Source organism: Hyperoodon ampullatus (genome assembly GCF_949752795.1).
Source record: "Hyperoodon ampullatus genome assembly, chromosome: 5".
Classification (NCBI taxonomy): domain Eukaryota; kingdom Metazoa; phylum Chordata; class Mammalia; order Artiodactyla; family Ziphiidae; genus Hyperoodon; species Hyperoodon ampullatus.
This window is the reverse complement of record NC_136918.1, coordinates 132,872,582-132,891,970: the sequence shown is the minus strand read 5'-3', so window position 1 is coordinate 132,891,970 and position 19,389 is coordinate 132,872,582. Positions and strand designations below refer to the sequence as shown.

The 19,389-nt window shown below is 41.3% G+C and overlaps 1 protein-coding gene across 3 annotated transcripts in view; it reads left to right on the top strand.

Annotated features, from left to right (window-relative positions):
* Nucleotides 1-19,389, top strand: part of TIAM1 (TIAM Rac1 associated GEF 1) — a gene marked incomplete at both ends in the record, with an annotated part of 138,031 nt that overhangs the window by 31,395 nt on the left and 87,247 nt on the right. For 2 of the 3 annotated variants that reach the window (XM_079705044.1, XM_079705043.1), the window contains 4 exons: nucleotides 8,448-8,672; nucleotides 10,572-10,757; nucleotides 16,472-16,618; nucleotides 18,788-18,862. In XM_079705044.1, the coding sequence (XP_079561170.1) occupies nucleotides 8,448-8,672; nucleotides 10,572-10,757; nucleotides 16,472-16,618; nucleotides 18,788-18,862 (633 nt within the window). The remainder of the gene's footprint in view (nucleotides 1-8,447; nucleotides 8,673-10,571; nucleotides 10,758-16,471; nucleotides 16,619-18,787; nucleotides 18,863-19,389) is intronic. The other variant, XM_079705045.1, reaches the window with a different exon arrangement.

The window sequence follows — 19,389 nt, the reverse complement described above, 5'->3', positions numbered from 1 at the left end:
AAAAAATAAATAAAAACAAAAAAACCCCCGAGTTCTAGTCCTAGCTCTGCCGCTTACTATCTCAACTTTAAAAAAAAAAGTACAGTGCAGAGATGTAATTGTGGCCGAGTTAGATTTTTGCATATAATTTGTATACTGTTATGTATCATCCAAATAATGTTACTAACAGTATTCCTCTTCCTTTTTACAATATTTTAAATTTGTATTTAAGTCAATATGAACAGATAGCTTTATTTATTTATTTATTTATTTATGTAATTGAAGTATAGTTGATTTACAATGTTGTATTTGTTTCAAGTGTACGGCAAAGTGATTCAGTTTTATATATATACCTTTTTCAGATTCTTTTCCATTATAGTTTATTACAAGATGTCGAATGTAGTTCCCTGTGCTACACAGTAGAACCTGGTTGTTTATCTAATTTATATGTAATAGTTTGTATCTGCTAATCCCAAACTCCTAATTTATCTCCCTACCCCCTGCTGCCTTTCCCCTTTGATAACCATGAGTTTGTTTTCTATGTCTGTGAGTTGGTTTCTGTTTTGAACACATAGTTTTAAATAATTCAATTAACGTTAAAAGAATTAAAGTGAAATTCTCTTCCCATACTTCCTTACCCTCTCTTCCAATCCTCATTCCCTTAAGCAACTGTACTCCACTATTTTAACTGGTTTTTTTGTTGTTGTTGTTTTGTTTTGTTTGTTTGCTTTTTCTTGCATTTACCCTCATTTCTCATCAATATGCTTATACTGTTACTGACCAGGATTCTTGGACTCCTTAATCAGTAGAAATTGGTAAGAGGGGAGATGAGAAGTTCTGGCAAGGCTTTACTGGGACTGGAGCTGCAACATGAGGGAGAGAAACAAGTAACAGTTTCCCTTGCTCACTCTCTGAAGGGGGGCAAGCTTGACCCTTCAATGGGGTGAGGGTGGGGATGGATTGGTGGGTCGGGCAGGAGGGGTGGTTTGCCCACCCCCTTGGTGGTGCTATGCACAGGGATCATGCACAGTACCCTGCTTGTGCTCCTGACACCTCAAAAGTGGCAGTTGGGTTTTTGGTCTTTTTGTATCTTATTGTTCATAATTTGCTCCAACTGCACATGTATGCAGTTATTTTTAGTCCCTTATAGTTACTTTGTATTCTATTGCTGGTGGAGATGTTTGTCCAGGTGCAAGTAATGCAGCAAAGGGTCCCAGGTCCCAGCCTGTCTCAATACTATGTCTTAACTGACCTTAGACATTAACTACTGATTTTCTGTTGTGAGAGATGAATATCTAGCTATATTATGTACACATTCTCCTTTCCTCATTTTCTATATGGTTACATGAAATTTGGGGTTAAATTGGTAGTCCCTGTTACGCTGTTTTTTTTTGTTTTTTTTTTTTGTTTTTTTGCGGTATTCGGGCCTCTCACTGTTGTGGCCTCTCCCGTTGCGGAGCACAGGCTCCAACACGCAGGCTCAGCGGCCATGGCTCACGGGCCCAGCCGCTCCGCGGCATGTGGGATCCTCCCGGACCGGGGCACAAACCCATGTCCCCTGCATTGGCAGGTGGACTCTCAACCACTGCGCCACCAGGGAAGCCCTGTTACGCTGTTTTGATGTCACCTTGCTGTATGACCATATAAATAGTATCAGCTGCTGAGCCAAATAGTGTACTATCATTTTATTTCCTTTCTTGAACAACATTTTGTTTTTTGCCCATAGTTAATGATTATCTTTTTTTTTTCCTGCTTAATTTGCTTATTTCTGGTTACTTCACAATATTTTCTAAATCTCCAATTCATTAAATAGTTGATTAGTACTGTTTTTTCCCCCTGGAGCCTGCCCTCCCCTGGCCCTTTATCCTCCCGCTTCAATCTTGTCTCTCTCTAGACCTCATGCATAGCAGTCACCGTGTTAACTCATCCATATGCTCTGGTGTCTGCCTTTTATGCTGGAGGCTTTTCATCACATGTCTGGTGATCCTTAGTTGTCTGACCACATTTAAGTATGAGATACCAAAGAAGTGCTTGGATCTCATCAGTGCACATTGTCGTCTACTGGTGGCTATGACAGCATGAACAGATTGGGAGGCCTTTTGTGGAGGGGATCCAGTTGATAATATTTGTTGGCCTTTTCTGGGGGCTACTCAGCTTTGCCATGGCCACTCACTGGGTCAGGTTTCCATGTGTTCCTTTGTTTGCAGTAAACAGTTCCTTTTTTTGTGTCTGGCTTCCTGGAGCCTGGAGCCTTTCTTATTCTTTTTATTTTATTTATTTATTTTTTTTGTGGTACGCGGGCCTCTCACTGTTGTGGCCTCTCCCGCCGCGGAGCACAGGCTCCGGACGCGCAGGCTCAGCGGCCATGGCTCACGGGCCCAGCCGCTCCGCGGCATGTGGGATCCTCCCGGACCGGGGCACGAACCCGCGTCCCCTGCATCGGCAGACGGACTCCCAACCACTGCGCCACCAGGGAAGCCCGCCTCTCTTATTCTTGAAAGAGTTCACCTGGGGTGGGTGAGAGGTGGGAGGTAAGGGTGGGAGTGGTGCCCAGTTACATGACTTTCCCCAGTGGATGAGAGGAGCCCCAGATTACAATTATGGGGTCATATCTGTCATTTTCTTTATAGGTATTAACACTGATGGTTTAATTAAGTCTTGTATAAATAAAACTCTAAAATGTGTTAAGCAGAGAACCAATGAGAAAAAAGACTTTTCAGGAACTCACACAGGAACTTCATTCCCACCTAGCCTCTTAAAATTAATGCATAACTTTATTCTCCTTTTTGTTTTTTTAAAGTGGAAAAAAGTTCAACCTACTTTACAATTATTCTTGTGCTTCTATAAACTCAAATTATCTGACATTTTAGTTTCCTGGATCTGGCATATATTCTCTAGTACCTCTCTTGTTTAAAATGAATTTCCCTTTCCTGCGACTCACGTAAACCATTGATTATCTGGAATCACGAAGTATCCTCCATTCAGTTGGGTAATTGAAGCTGGATCTATTTAAATACATAATGAAGCCCTGTGCTTCATCTTAACTCTGCGCTCAAAGGGGCTCTTATGCAAAATGCACTTTTTGCTGATTATATTCCTCTGTCAGCAAGAACTTTGCTTATTCCCTTCCCTGAACTTTATACAGTATTTATGGCATCCCCAGCAGGCAAAAAGGAAGAAGCACACAATTCACTCTCTCTACCTGTCTGCTGCCGTTTGTTTAGTGGAAAGTGATGCATGTGGAAGAAGTTGAGACGGTACCACTTGGTGGTCTCTCCTTCCTGCCTTTCTGACCACTGGATTCTGATGGAGGGCGCTGGAGTGGACCTGGTATCCCTAATTAAACTTGCCTGGTTCGAGAAGGTGATGCACAGTTGGCGGCTTTGAAAAGCTTTTTCTAGCACATCAGAGTTGAAATCCTGGCGTGGCCACACTGGAGAACACGGTATCAAGTTAGTGGTCTGCTCTGATCAGCTCAGAAGTGTTAAGCCTGCAAACGGCTAGGAACTGTTTCAAGAGTTGTCTCTACTTAACCTGCTGCTGACAGCAGTCAGCGCCGTCTTTCCCACCCTCTCAGTCACACGTAGCCCGTGTAGGCCGCTGCCAAAGGACAGACTCTGCTGAAAAGCTCATTTAGTGAATTGTCCTTGGAAATTGATGTGTCCTAATGGTAGAGAATGGAAGAGACTGCTGTTTTATTTAGGCAGGACAGTAGGAGCAAAAATTCTCTCTAATGGAATTGCCTTCAGCCTCTGACAGGTTTTAAAAGCAGTTGGAGACTTGAGCGTACTTAATGGTTAAAAGGCTGATGGCTATATTTTTCATAACGCTGTGATCATACTTTTCTAAACATCTTTCTCTAGGTTGTGAGACTTGGTATGTTTTTTCTCCTTTTTATTTTATCTTATTTAAAAAATTTTAAGTTGTGCTAAAATATACATAACATACCATCTTAACTGTGTCCAAGGGCACAGTTCAGCGGCATTAAGCGCATTCACATTGTTGTGTACCCATCACCACCATCCATCTCCAGAGATCTTTTCATCTTGTAGAACTGAAACTCTGTACCCATCGAACTCCCCATTTTCCTCTTCCCCTAACCACTGGCAACCACCATCTTCCTTTCTCTTGAATAAATAAATTCCAGGATAGCTACACCTTTCAAAGGATGTTGAGCTTCATCAACTAGTATCAGTTTCCTTCATTTCCACCTCTTAAGTGGGAGGCAAACATAAACTCTCTGACATGAGAATGGGGTGTGTTGCCCCTGGCTGAGTTTGAGGAGAATCTCACAGGCAGAAGGAAGAAGGAGCTCTCTTTACATTAAGTGAAGAGACCAAAAAGCTGTTGTTCTGCAGAACCTATCAGCTTGTGGCTCCTCTTGGAGGGTAACAGTGTATTATACAGACTCTTATTTAAAAAACATTACTTATTTTGAAATGGAATTCTTACTTTGCTAGTGTATCAGTCAGGATGGGTTAGATTATGCTGCAGTAAGGAACAACCCTCACATCTCCATGGCTTAACATACCTTTTCATTCTGGCTATGTGTCTGTAGGACATTGTCTATGAAGCTCTTCTCATCCTAGACACTTAGGGACCCAGGCTGACAGAAGCTCCATCTTGCCCCACAATTCCAGGACTGCAAGCAAAAGGACAAGAATAGGGTGAATCAGGCTTTTGTTTACTAGTAACACATGGTGCTTCTACTCAGATTCATTGGCCCCAGGCAAATGGCATAGCCACACCTAACTTCACAGGGACCAGGAAAATTCCATCCCTCTGTGTCCCTAGGGAGAGCTCAAAAGGAGTGGGCAACGCTAAAAACCCCACAGCTAGGTTTTTAGAGCAATTGGTGAGAGCTGGGGGGCGGGGCTCTGGAGTGGTGTGTGTAGTATATTAAAAAAATTTTTTTTAAAGAACAGGATTGAAGGAGATCAGGGTTTATAATAAAGGACTGGGTCATCTCTAATTTTACTGGGCTTTAGTTTCTTCATCTGTAAAATCGTCACCTGGACCCCTTCTAGATGAATATATTTATTTAAAATGTTAAGTTTATAACTTGTATTTAGCAGAGTTTGTATCAGGAGTTTTAAGCTCTTTCTAACTATTCCTCAGATATTATGTCAGGGTTGTAGGTATTTACTTTTCTTCCCCTGGGCTGGGGGTGGAGGACGGGGAGGGGAGGCAGAGATGAGTGAGGATCGTCTTGGGGGAATAGATACTGACCTCTCACTGAGCACTGATGCACCAGCTGTTTTTACTGGAGACACATCCTCTCTTCATTAGTGACATGCTACCTCTGCATGGATTCCATCTGAAACACCCCCCAGTATCCTTTTCACATGGGTGAAAACACCAGCTCCCTTCACATCTAAAAGCTCCTTGTTTCCATGGAGCTGTGCATACAAAGGGGAAAAGCATATTTTGGCTCAGGGGACTAGCTGTTTATCAGATGCTGCCAGGCACTTTAGAGGACAAAGAAGTGATGCTGGAAAAGGTCATGCTGTTGGGAACTTCCATTACAACCTTGCAGTGACAATTTTTCCTGAAAAATAGACTCTGAAGGGTAATATTTTTTAAGATAGTTATAGAAAAAGTATGCTTAAATATTAGGGTAATATATCTTGGAAGGATCTTTTTTAAACTGTCTATTAAAGGATGCCATATACACAGAAAAGTACACATCTTGATGATGTTTCACAAGCTGGGCACACCCGTGACATAACACTCACATAACCAGCACCCAGATCCAGAAGTACAATGTGGCCAGCACCCCAGAGACCTCCCTATGCTTCCTTCCAGATGCTACCCCTCTCCCCACAATTCCCGTCAAACAACTCTTCTGACTTCTAACAGTGTACATTAGTTTTGCCTGTGTTTGTACTTTATATAAATAGAGTCTTATAGTCTATATTCTTCCGTGTCTGGCTTCTTTTCCTCGATGTTACGTGTGTGAGATTTATCCATATTGTAGTGGGTAGTTCCTGGTCTTTCATTCTCGTTGCTGTGTAGTGTGGCACTGTGTGATTATACACATTATTCATTCAGTCTCCTGTAGACAGGTGTTGGGATAGTTTCTAGTTTTGTCCATTGCAAGCGGTACTGCTGTGAACATTTTGGGACATATATTTTCGTGAGCACAGGAATGCATTTCTGTTGAGAATATACCCACAAGTGCATTTCGGGCGTCACAAGGTGTGCATATATTCCACTTTAGGAGGTAGTACCAAATAGTTTTCCAAACCAGTTATACCAGTTTACTCTCCAGCAGCTCATAAGAACTCTGGTTGCTCCATATCTTCACCAGCACTTGGTATTTTCTTCTTGGAAGTTTTTCTTTCAGAAAAGAATCCTTACGTGATTGTTTTCCCATCTGAACTGATTCCTTCTCTAATAAATTTTAGAAAGTGGGGGGAAGGGGGCGGTGAATAACCCCATCTGGCAAAATACCCACTGATGCTGAGGCATGGAGAGACAGCAAATGTTTTAGTTGCACTAGGCAGGAGGAAGCATAGTGGTTTTATATGTTGGGGGATCTTAAAGTCTGTGTTTTTCTTGAATAACTTTAAAGTGATACACAAAAACAAAATGTAACGTAGTTACTTTCCAAGAGGAGATTAAATATTAAGAATTCGAAGTGGAGTTTTTAACTCTCAAAGAATTAAAGGGAGGAATGGGGGGTGAAATGGATAAAGGTAGTCAGTTCTAAGCTTAGTCAGTTCTAAGCTTCCAATTATAAGATGATTAAGTCCTAGGTGTGTAGTGAAAAAAAAGATGAATCTCATATACACACATTGCCTTTTTTCCTAACTTTCTCTACCTACAAGTGTTTACCTTTGACTTCCAATGTCTTTTTCTCTTCTTCTTTTCCCACTCAGTCCTCACAAAATGATTCCGTTTGCTTTATCAGGTGGTACTTCTGCTGTTTCTTTAGGAGAATGCCTAGCTACTGAAGTCTCCTTTAGATACAGGCAAATATTTTGTTGTAAACATAACAACTGACAGATTGTCTAGGTTTGTCCAGTGTGTGGTGTCTCTGCTGGCAGACACCATTTGTAACATTTGATGCAGTTTCTTTTGTGGAATATGATGAGATTCAGAAATAATATAGACACCTGCGGTGGTGCCTTCACTTAAATTTCAGTCATGTGGGTGGGGTCCTGTTAATAGCATTTTGTTTGCAAACCATGGCTCAAATGAGTCAGGAAACTAAGAAGATGCATCAGAGGGGGAAAAAGAAATAACAGTGTTTTGTGCGTGAAAAATGATGCCGTCAGCTACTTTAATATTGAAGTAGCCAAAAAGACCCTTCGTTCAGATGAGCTGACTTCTGAGCATTTACTAAACTTCTCTAGGTTTGAGGCGATACTCATTGATTGAGTTCCTAAAGAATTAATCTGGCACATTGTTACACATGAGCTATCCCCCCAACTTTTGCCTTTCAGAACGCTGTGAGTCACAGCAAGCCCACTTTGAGGTTACCTGCCCATTGGTGGGTGTTAGCCAGCATTGTCTTTAAATCCCTTTTGACCTGGTCATTCTTAGTGGCTGGGATCCTGCTGAGTGGTTGCTATTCCTAGACACTTCCCTAAGACGGTATTGCTTCTCACTCCTTGAACTACCTTCCCAGCCCTAGTTTTGTCATGGCTGCTTGGCTCTGGCAGGGGACCTGTGGACTGGGGTCACTGTGGTTCACTGGGGGAAGGTTTGTTGCATCTTCCTTGGCCAATAATATCCCTCGGCCTCACTCTTACCATGGAACTGACCAGTCCTCTCTGGAAACTGACCTTTGCTTCATAGCAACCCACTTAACTGGAAACTAAGCTGTCTGTATAGGATTATCACATATACAAGTATTTTAGTGCAAACTACCGTAGACTGGGTGGCTTAGAAACATTCTGGAGGCTGGAAGTCTGAGATCAGGGTGGAAGCATGGTTGGGTTCTGGTCAGGCCCATTCTGTGATTCATAGATGGCTGTCTTCTTGTTGTGTCCTCACATGGTAGAAGGGAGCTAGCTAGCTCTTTGGCCTCTTTCTTAGAAGGTCACTAATCCCCTGTATGAAGACTCCACCCTCATGACCTAATTACCTCCCAAAGGCTCCACCTCCTAATACCATCACACTGAGGGTTATGATTTCAGTGTTTGAATTGGGGGTGGGGGACACATGTTCGGTCCACTGCAACAAGTGAGTTCAGTAAGTACATTGGGTGAGCAGACATGGTGGCCTCATTCCCATCAGCTGTTGGGGGCTGGGGGTGGGGTGGGGGGGTTGGTGTCTGACCTAAGACTAACTTCTTTTAGGTGTTCTCTGAAGGAGGAGTTCAGAAAGGTTAGCCTTCCTCATGGGGTGTCTAGACCTGCCTCCTTGACTCCCAGCCATGGCTTGTCTGGAAATGCACTGGTTTGTCTATGATAACCTAAGAGGTGGCTGTTTCTTCTTGGCCCCTACCTCCCCCATCACAGACCACCAGCCAGACGGAGCTGGAGAACTGGATCACTGCCATCCATTCTGCCTGTGCAGCCGCTGTCGCAAGGCACCATCACAAAGAAGACACGCTCCAACTGCTGAAGTCGGAAATCAAAAAACTGGAACAGAAGATTGATATGGATGAAAAGATGAAGAAAATGGGCGAAATGCAGCTGTCTTCAGTCACTGATTCAAAGAAGAAGAAAACTATATTGGATCAGGTAATTGTTCTTCCGTGTTTAGACGTGGGCAAAATCCTTAGGTCTTGAAAGTTTTTCTGCTGCCTTGGAATCAAGAAACATGATCGGTTATCTCGCTGTCAGCTTGTCATCCTGACTGCTAAATTCTTTATTGTGACTGTCAGTTTTCCTCACCCGTTCACAGTGAACTTAGGTTCACAGTTGATTGTTATGAACTAAAGGGAACAATATTAAATTGAATGAAAGACAGAAATCTAATAACAGAGCCCACCCGCTCCTACCAATGGCATGCTGTTCTTGGGGATCTGTGTAACTGGAAAGTCTGCAATTTCATTCCCCACGTTATCAGGTTAACTTGGTGCTTAACTGTGATGGGGATTCATTCCTGACTCCTCAATAAATTTAGACTTCTAAATTTGGGGAAAGGTAGAGTGTGTTTTAAAAATATATGTATAATTGCTGTATATGTGCACAAGTATATTTCATGCTGAAAGGGAAAGATTTCGTGAGATAAGAGAGGACATTTTTGCCTTCAATTTAGTTGTTTTAAAGTCAGTGATAGCCACCTAGTAACACTTTGAAACTTTGCCTAATATGTTGGGAAATAATTATGTGAATAAACACTATTTAAGTAATTGACCAGCATGTGATCTTCCATATTTCTCTCTGTCTATTCTTTCCCTCTATTACCCGGTACTGTATTTTTTTTAAACAGGTAAAATTCACATAACACTAAATTAACCACTTTAAAGCATACAATTCAGTGGCATTTAGTACATTTACAATGTTGAGTAACCACAACCTCTGTCTAGTTCCAACACATTGTCATCTACCTCAAAAGGAAACCCATACCTTTTAAGCTGTTGTTCCCCTCTGCCCTGGCATTCTGCCTCTATGGATTTACCCATTTCGGATGTTTCATAAAAATGCACTTGCATAATATGTGACCTTTTGTGTCTGACATCTTTCAGTTAGCATAATGTTTTGGAGATTGATCCACATTTCAGTATGTATACTTCATTCCTTTTAGGCTGAATATTATTCCATTGTATGTATATGCCACAATTTGTTTACCCATTCATCTGTTGATAGACATTTGGGCTGTTTCCATTATTTGACTGTTGTGAATAGTGCTATGGATATGTGTTTACACTAACACTGTATTTTAAGTTGAAGTAAAAAGGTAGATATCAACCATTAATCAATATCCACATCATAGCTAACATCTCTGAGCCTTCACTATATGCCAGACCCTGGTCCCACTCTTATTGTTGCATTATCTTATTCAACCATCACATCAGCCTCAGGAGGTAGGTATTATTTTGCCATTTTGAAAAACGTGGAAATATCTTGGATATATCCTCTGGTTGGAACTATGTATTCCAGAGTCTGGGTCTATACCATCTAGTTTTCCACTGTCCCACCCTGTACTCTCTACCACCCACCTCTTCCCCAAAGCTCTTGGCTTATTTGCCTCTGATTTTGAAATCACCTCGCTTTTCTTCTTCATTGTCTTCCTATGAAAATCCACCTCTTGGTAAGTCATATAATTCTCCAGTGCTGGAAATCCTCCATTTTTTTACGTCTTCTCCCTTGGATTTGTGGTCCAGAGCCTGGAGCTAATGGACATATCATGGCCGCAAATGTGAAATCTATGATGGGAGGGAAGAGAGCAACTAAGGATATCTCTTCTATTTATCATACTGAATTTATGTCTATAGATGTTTGCAGAAAAGCATGTAAGCTATGGAAACAGTAATACTTGACCTATTACCTAAGAAATTTAGGGTACCTGGTATTTACCCCTTAGGACTAAAATTAATACCTTTATAACAGAAATTTGTACATTTGTGTGGGATAAAATTAACGCTTGTTTTCCCTCTTTCTCCCCACTCTTTTCCCATATTTTCACCACTGTAGATCTTTGTTTGGGAGCAGAATCTTGAACAGTTCCAAATGGACCTGTTTCGCTACCGCTGTTATTTAGCCAGCCTCCAAGGTGGGGAGCTCCCCAACCCTAAAAGGCTACTTGCCTTTGCAAGCCGTCCAACGAAAGTGGCAATGGGCCGCCTTGGAATCTTTTCTGTATCATCTTTTCATGCGCTGGTGAGTAAAAGCTGATGAATTTTTGAAAAAATATTCATCTTGACTATTAATCCTGAGCCCGAGTTGACAAGAGTCTCTGAAGTAGTTTTCTAGTTTACTGCTCTGTGTGGACTTCTGATATGTCCTCCCTGGGTCATGGATGCAAATCTTCACTTGAATCTATTCTGACATTTATTACTTAAGCCTCTCTCGATGGGCCCTTAATTATTGTGCAAAGAAAATATGAAAGGTATTACCTTAAGAGATCTTTGCATGTGGTGCTTGTGGATAACTCATGTCATTTTTAGGCAGTGTCATGTTTTTAACCCCAATACATACTTTTCATATTTACCTCATGGAAATGGTAAGTGGAAAGCTTGTTCTCTCATGCGTAAATGTGTTTTTCCTCTCTCTCACTTGCCCACGTGGAAACACATACACCATATATTGAACATAGATCTCTTTGGAAATCTTCCTTTTCACTTTATTTTTTACCATGGTTTTGGTGACCATAAATACCTGATGCATTTGAAGAAGGCCATGACCTTCTTATCAGCCCAACATATGTAGTTGCTTGGGGAAGAGAATTTTCATCTGACCTCCAGAGCGGCAGGTTGTGTAGCTGTATGTCTGCAGTCTGTAATTTCATGTACTTGCTAAATTGCGAACAGCTTTATGTACTTTGGGCCCCTTTTTTCTCAAAAATTGCTATGCGAGTAACATGCTTTTAGCCCATCCAAATCAACACCCACTTAAAATGTACTGCACCTTAGCACATTTGCTGTGAAATTAAATATTAAGTCCTAGGTTCCAGAAACCGCCTTGAAGAGCCTTAGCTGTGCTGCTCTTGGCTTGCCGTGTCAGCTGTACCCTTCCATTGAATTCAGAGCTGTAATTCAGTCAGAGCCGTTTGTATTCTTTATAAATAGATTAGCGTCATCATTCAGATAATTAGGGTAGATTTACATTTTTAAAGAAGTCTTAAACAAATTTCTGGAGTTATTAAAACTGGCATCCTGATTTGTTCTACTAATTACAGCTCAGCTCTTGGTCTCCCTGGCTACCACCTCTCCATATAGCTATTAAGTCCTGTTTTTTAGTAGGGATGGATCAAAGTGCTGTGATGAATAAATCTGGCAAACAGTTTTCAGTTTGTGGCTCTCGGTCTGTTTCTGTGAGACCTGGACACCACTTTGTAACTTAGCCAAATCTCAGTTTGCCTGTTCTGCAAAAATATTGGGATAAAAAATCTTGTTTACCACACTGTGAGAATGTCGTAAATTGAGGGAGCATTTTTATTAAGGAAGCTTATGATACCCATGATGTGGCATCAGTATTAATACTAAATCCCAAGCTATCCAGAAGGCTCTTTCCTTCTCCTGGGCTTGGTAGACTTTGGAGAAAATAATTTTGCTGTCAACCTAAAACTTCTGTGCCTTTATTATTTTCTTCAAAGCCATTGGAGCTAACCTCTCAGAGACGGGGAAGTAGAAGCGACTGAATTACCCTTCCATAATTTATCTCCAGACCTTCTAATTTCCTCTGTCTCAATATCTATGATTTGCATGTACTTTTCTTTTGATGGACAGGCTATTACAATCTGACCAGCAGACGATGGGGGTGGGAGGGTTAGTAACTCTTTTAAGTTTATTTGGTCAGTGATTTTGAAGGAGAATATTTAATTCCATATGTGCCACTCTCTGTTCCTTTGTTCTTTTTTTTTTTTTTTTTGCTAGCTGCAGCAGTGGTTCTGAGTGTGTATATGTCCTTGGAAACTTCTCTTTTCCATGAGACGTTTCAATCAGAACAAGTTAAGCAAGCCTGTTGGGTATCTCTTCCTGTTTGTTGCTCTCTCTCCTATAGAAGATCCTGGGCAGGGAATTTTTACTGTCTGATTTATTGGTTACTTATTTTTTCCTTCTCTCCTTGTCATTTGACCCCAGAGAATTTTTTTCTCCTTGGGGTTGAAACATTCTTCAATTTAGCCTTTGTCCAGACTTTTTTTTTTTTTCTTCTATTAAGTGAGGAGCATGGGAGGAGGAGGTGTGAGGGCAACAGGGCTAGAGAAGGAGATTTGAGCTACACTTGAAGTACCATTCACCAGGAGGGCTTCCCATCATGCTCAGTGATTTTCAGTAATTAACTGAAGGGTCCCCGCTGTACTCTTTGAAAGAAGGTAATCATTGTTCTTGTTTGCACAGATGAGCAGAATGATAGAGTAATCAGGTTCCGGCCACAAAGAGAGGCACTGTCTGGGCCAAGATCATTGAGAAACTCTTGAGCTCTTGTCCAGCAGTTCTTTTGCCAGTTCTTTTTTTCCTTTTCTTCTAAATCCCTTTGCTCATTTTGAGTCATTATTGTCTTGGGAGCAGTAGTAACTTGTGCAGTTTACAAGGCCCCCAACAGTTAGAGTAGTTACTATAAGAACCTTAAATAAACAGTCCATTTGTTAAACAGACTAAACTAACTGGTCAGCTGGTAACTGAGAGTATTTGTGGTTGTTTGCGTTTCTCTTCGGGACTGTGTTTTTCTAAAATCATACACGAAAGAGTTACTGTTTAATTGTTGTGACTGTGGTATGTAGGATCTCTGCTTCTGCTTTTCGGTGTTTGTTGATTTATTCATTCAGTCAACAAATAAATGTGAGTGCCTGGCGTATGTCAGTTACTGTCCTCTGATTAGGGCTATAGCAGCCAACGACTCCAGAGTTCTTGTCCTATTGGAGCCTATATTCTTGTGGGAGAGATGATAATAAAGAAGTAAACAATCAGGCAAACACAAGAAGCTCAGATATTGATGTGTGCTATCACACACACACACACACACACACACACACACACAGAGTCAACCCTTTGTTTCCACAGGTTCTGCATCTGGGGATTCAACCAACCATGGATTGAAAATATTCAAAAAAATAAATTACAAAAAGTTCTAAAAAGCAAAACTTGAATTTGCCAAACTATTTACATAATATTTACATTGTCCTTACAACTATTTACATAGATTTACATGGTATTATGTATTATAAGTAATCTAGAGATGATTTAAAGTGCACAGGAGATTGTTATGTAGGTTATATGTAAGTGCTATGCCATTATATATAAGGGACTTGAGGATGGGAGGATTTTGGTATCTTTAGGGGTCCTGGAACCAATTCCCCATGGATACTGAGGGACAAATGTGGGTGTGTGTTTGGGTATGTGTGTGTATCTGCCTACATGTATGTGTATATGTATCTATTTATAAATATGAGACCGCATGTATATTTTTTTTCTAGAATTTTTAGCTTTAATACCATTTATACAGTGGTTCTTAGCATCATTTTGTGACGATAAGCTTAACTGATATTGACGTAGTTATGTAAACATCTATGTATGTCAGCACATTATCATTTATTCCTTTTATAACCTTTGTTTACCTTTAGCTTAGAACGTGATGAAAATAGAGAAGAGAAAATGTTTACATATTTAACGTAAACATGTGCCCTTTGTTGATTTTGTTCCCTACAACACCTTGAGTGTAATAGTGGGTTAGAACTCTTTCTGGGAGCGCTTTCCCACCATTGTCTTGAGTACTACATTTTCACATACCCTGATCTGGGTTTTCTTATGTGCTAAGCTGAGAAAATAGAAGACCTCTCAGCTCCCTCCTCTTTTTTGATTGGGACCAAAACTTTCCCCCTAATACCCTCATAGAGAAACTGTTTTGATTCCTGGTTTTGATAGACGTGGGGGGGTCTTTGCCAATCTACTCATGGGGCTTCCAGGGTGTTTACCCTGTCAATACTGAAAACCCCAGAAGGGTGTGCCTTGTAACCAACGTGTTGACTGCTGGGGGGGGTCCCCTGTGTTACCCAACAGTATTCATCCCTGAGAATGCTGCCAGTTGGCAGCCATCACATTGGGAGTTGACCGTGTGGGAATCTATGACAAGTAGGTTCCGAGATATATACCTCCAGTGACAAAGAGCAGGTGGGGAAGTTTCAAGTCCAACTCGCTGTACCTCCTGACACTCCCTCTTTTGAAAGGAGAGCCCATGCGTGGCCTATTGAGACCTCCTAGCAGAAGTTCCCTCAAGTTCCTGGGACTTTGCTTACAACCTGTAGTATAAAGTTCAAGCCTGAAGGATTGCCTGGCAAGACGATGTGGAGTCCTCATAGAGATCCTGCATATGCCTGAGTGGCGATCACGGTGGCAGATTTAGATTTGGCATGTTCCCTTCTGCAATACTGAACTATTTGTCTGGGTCACTGGCACCTTGCAAATATCTCAACAGAGTTTAGCTTCCTTTTTAAAAAAAATACATTTTTTTCCCCAAAATTAAAATTTGTTTTAATAAAAAGATGCATACCGTATTTTAAGTGAAAATGACAGAATTGCCAAATACGTTTAGTACATTCCCATTTTTGTAAAAAGATTATATAGATATTTGCTTGGAAATAAAGTCTGGAAGGATGTAAGCAAAAAAATTAGTAGTGGTAGTTTTCATGTTTCGGGGAAGGAGGAAAGTGAAGGATAATGGAAAACCCCCTCCTTTCGAGGACCATTTCTGGGAGTTACAAATACAGTAAGTCCCCTACATACAAACGACTTCTGTTCCAGGAGTGCATTCGTAAGTCCAATTTGTTTGGAAGTCCAACAAAGTTAGCCTAGGTACCCAACTAACACGATTGGCTGTATAGCACTGTACAGTAATAGGTTTATAATACTTTCCACACAAATAATACATAAAAAACAAACACAGAAAATAAAGAAAACATTTGTAATCTTACGGTACAGTACCCCGAAAAATATAGTAGTACAGTGCAACAGCTGGCATACAGTGGCTGGCATCGAGTGAACAGGCAAGAAGAGTTACAACTGGAGGAGGAAGAGCAGGTGGGAGGTGGTAGAGCTGAAGGATCGTCAGCAACAGGAGACGGAGGGCTGCACTTTCACTCACGCCTGACATTGATGACACAGGTTCTGGTTCCTCACTGGAACCAGATGCACGTTCACATCTTTGAAAGTTCGCAACTTGAAGGTTCATATATAGGGGACTTAGTGTAACCCTTCTACTTCCCCTTGACCAGAACATCCTCACAAGCCCATGCCCTGCTACAAGGAAAGTAAGTCCACTTCGGGCAGCCAGATGCTCAGCTATATTTGGGGTTTCTCTGACTAAGGCAGAAGGGACATTGATATTGGGGGATAGCTATCACTTGCCTAATAAGGAGAGTGATTTTATGTAATTCTGAGAAAACTAAATAGAAGAGATTGGTAAATTTAGATTCAATATGGAATCACAGGAACCAAAATGTGCCGTCTTCACTATTTTTGCTGACACTCAGCCATCATTTTTTGTTAGAGTGAAGAAACAACTCTGTACCATTTGGAGAGAATCTCAAGAAAGTATGGTTAGTTTAACTTGATGCTGGAGTTTAGGAACATGACCAGAAGGATATCTAATTCTTGGAAACCTAGCATACATTCTATTACTATTTTACGTATTTTTTACTGATGTATTCAGACAGTGATTGAGTTTGCCAACCTTTCGTTTATATTTTGAATCTAGGAAGGGCCCTCAAAGTCCCTATATGTGTAAGTCATGGATGAAATGCTTTGGGTGGTGGGGTCAGGGTTGGCTGGCATGAGGGGAAAGGGGCTTTTGGAGGGTGGGACTTAGAGGGGGGCTTGGGGAACAGGTGAGTGGTCTTGACACATGTCTTGTTGACGTCCCCTCTTGCCGTTCCTCAGGTGGCTGCTCGCACTGGTGAAACTGGAGTCAGAAGACGTACTCAGGCCATGTCCAGATCTGCCAGCAAGAGAAGGAGCAGGTTTTCTTCTCTTTGGGGTCTGGACACTACCTCCAAAAAGAAGCAGGGACGCCCAAGCATCAATCAGGTAGGTTCCAGGGTGGATGAGAAAGCAAGCATAGATTGCTTCCACGGACACCTCACTTTGGGGTGTGCCATGTGTGTGCATTGTTCCTTGATTGATACTGAGTGTTATATCCCATCAACTAGCTGACGCAAAGAAGTTAGTTGTGCTAGATGCTTTAAATAGATAACGTATACCCATAACATTGAACTCTGCTACTAGTCTATCACCAAGCTCCAGTCTCCCACCTGCAACCTTTCCAAACCCTGGGTAATTACAGACGTACTGAAAGTGCACTTCTTCCTGAGTTTTCAGAAGAAAAGTAGGGCTTGATGATGAAGCCAAGTGGGCACCTGAGCAGTCTTTTAAGCTGCCTCTGGCGCTGGATCAAAGGCAGCCTCCAGGGAAATCTGATTGTTTCTTTGCCCTTGACTCTTGGGGGTTGACATTAAATGGGCAGTTCTTCTGCCTACTTACATCAGGAACCAGGAATCCGAGAGCGCTCACTCACCGCTGTGACTCCCTTCTACTACCCAGGTGCCAGGGCTTGAAGGGGACCTACCTCAGTGCCTCCTGAGTGGCACCACCTAGGGTGCTGCATCATTGGGCCTCTGATAACCAAATGCTCTGGCCTCATTACTTTGACTTTCTTACTAGCTAAGTCCACTTTCCTGCTGGAGTTACTTCTGGGAAACTCTCTTTCCATTGTCATTGTCATCCGCCTTCTTTGGCTTTGAAAAACAAGTGGCTCCAGAGCTGCTTCAGATTTTAAGGACTGGAAGAACATAGGTATTTGTCTTTCAGGAGAAGGAGAATGTCCAATCCATGAGCTGTAGAGGCACTGAGCATTTTGAGGTCATGACTAGGATTGCCAATTTGACCTATTTACTCTGAGCCTGTAGGCAAAGTGAGAATTCCATTGATTGACTCAATAAAAAAGATCTCGTTATTTGTTCGGCCAGTTCAGCCATTAGTTTACTTAAGAACTGACACTTAAAAAATAAATGAATCGTGAAAGCGGATGTATTACGTCCTTAGCTGACCACCACACTCATTGTTTTCACCTGGAGTGTCTGGACCCTTGGTGGAACTTGCAGGGGACCAGAAGAGCGAATGGAAAGAGCCTGGGCAGTCATGCAGTTTGCTCTCTGGTCTTTGGGGAAAGTAGAGCATCATCAAGTTTGCTACCTGGGGTTTTGCTTCTGTGTAAGTGCGAAGAAGAAACTGTTTGGAGGAAAGTCAATATTTCTTCAGAAAAATCGCACAAGAGACTCGATGGCTCTTGATTAAACCTGCAAAAGGGTGGCATTAACAATCAGCATGTCCCCCCTTGTTTCAGGAGGTGGTGGTGTCATTTTGTGTGCATCATCTGGCATTGCAGGTGACTCAGACCAACACTGTAAATATATGTCAGGGTTCGCAGCTGGAAGTTTGGGTTGAATTTCTCTTCTATTAAAAGCCTTAGTTCATTTGTGTGCTTCTACTTTATGGGCGCCCACTTATGTTACAGTCCATTGCTGCTGAAACATATGCCTGAATTTAAATGAATCCAAGAGAATGTTTTCACTTTTTCTTTTAATCAAAGGACCATGTAATATCTTACAAACAATTCTTGTTATTCTCTCTTACAGTAAGAGTTTAAAAAAACCTCTTACTTATCCATAAGTATACCAATAGAAAGTTACTTGTTAATTTAGTACTTTGAAATGGATAAAAATTGTATGTTTCTATATATCTTTTGCATTGGGCCAAAGACTTTTTCTTAACCATGTATATTATACCAACCATACACAATAGGTTGAGAGCAAATATATGAAATTTTCCCATGTGTTTAGGTTTTGACTACCTAGAGGCATTGGTACCCTGATGTGATTTTAGTCATATCTTTAAGTTAGCAGGATTCATTAAATTTCAAAGGATAGACAAGTTTCTATTTTTTAAATATGAAACTTTTCCTTGATGTTATGGTAATATAATTATAAACATGTTCTCAGGTTCTGAGGTAAAAAGTAAACTAATTATTATTGATAAATTTCTGATTAGGTATGTGATGCTGTAGCTGTAATTCTTCACTGTGAATGAATCTGGTTCATTGCATTTGCAGGTTTATTTTCTTTAAATTTAGATGAATTATCCAGATCTAAAGCCCTTTTGCCCAAATTTCTTTTTAAGATGATACTTTTGTGTATGCAGGTGTTCGGTGAGGGAACCGAGGCTGTAAAGAAATCTTTAGAGGGAATATTTGATGACACTGTTCCAGATGGCAAGGTAAAAATAAACACACGTTCCTTTTCTAAAAGTACCACAAATACATCAACATTACACAATGCAGTGGCTTCTTGGGATCCTAAAATTAAGTATACTCAGTATTAAAGACTGAAATGATCGGTCCTTTAAAATTATGTAACAGGGCTTCCCTGGTGGCACAGTGGTTGAGAGTCCACCTGCCGATGCAGGGGACACGGGTTCGCGCCCCGGTCCGGGAAGATCCCACATGCCGCGGAGCGGCTGGGCCCATGGACCGTGGCCACTGAGCCTGCGCATCTGGAGCCTGTGCTCTGCAACGGGAGAGGCCCACACACCGCAAAAAAAAAAAAAAAAATTATGTAACAGGTCGAGAAGAGATGGAAAACTTGATAACAGTAAGAATATTCTCCTGCTGACATAACATTTTCAGTAACTATCATTTGAATGTTGAAGTTTCCATCTAGAATATAAGAGGAAATTGTGGGGTACTGGGTAGCAGAATATTTTATGCCATTGTTAATGCCTCTCATATGCAACTTTCTTCTCAA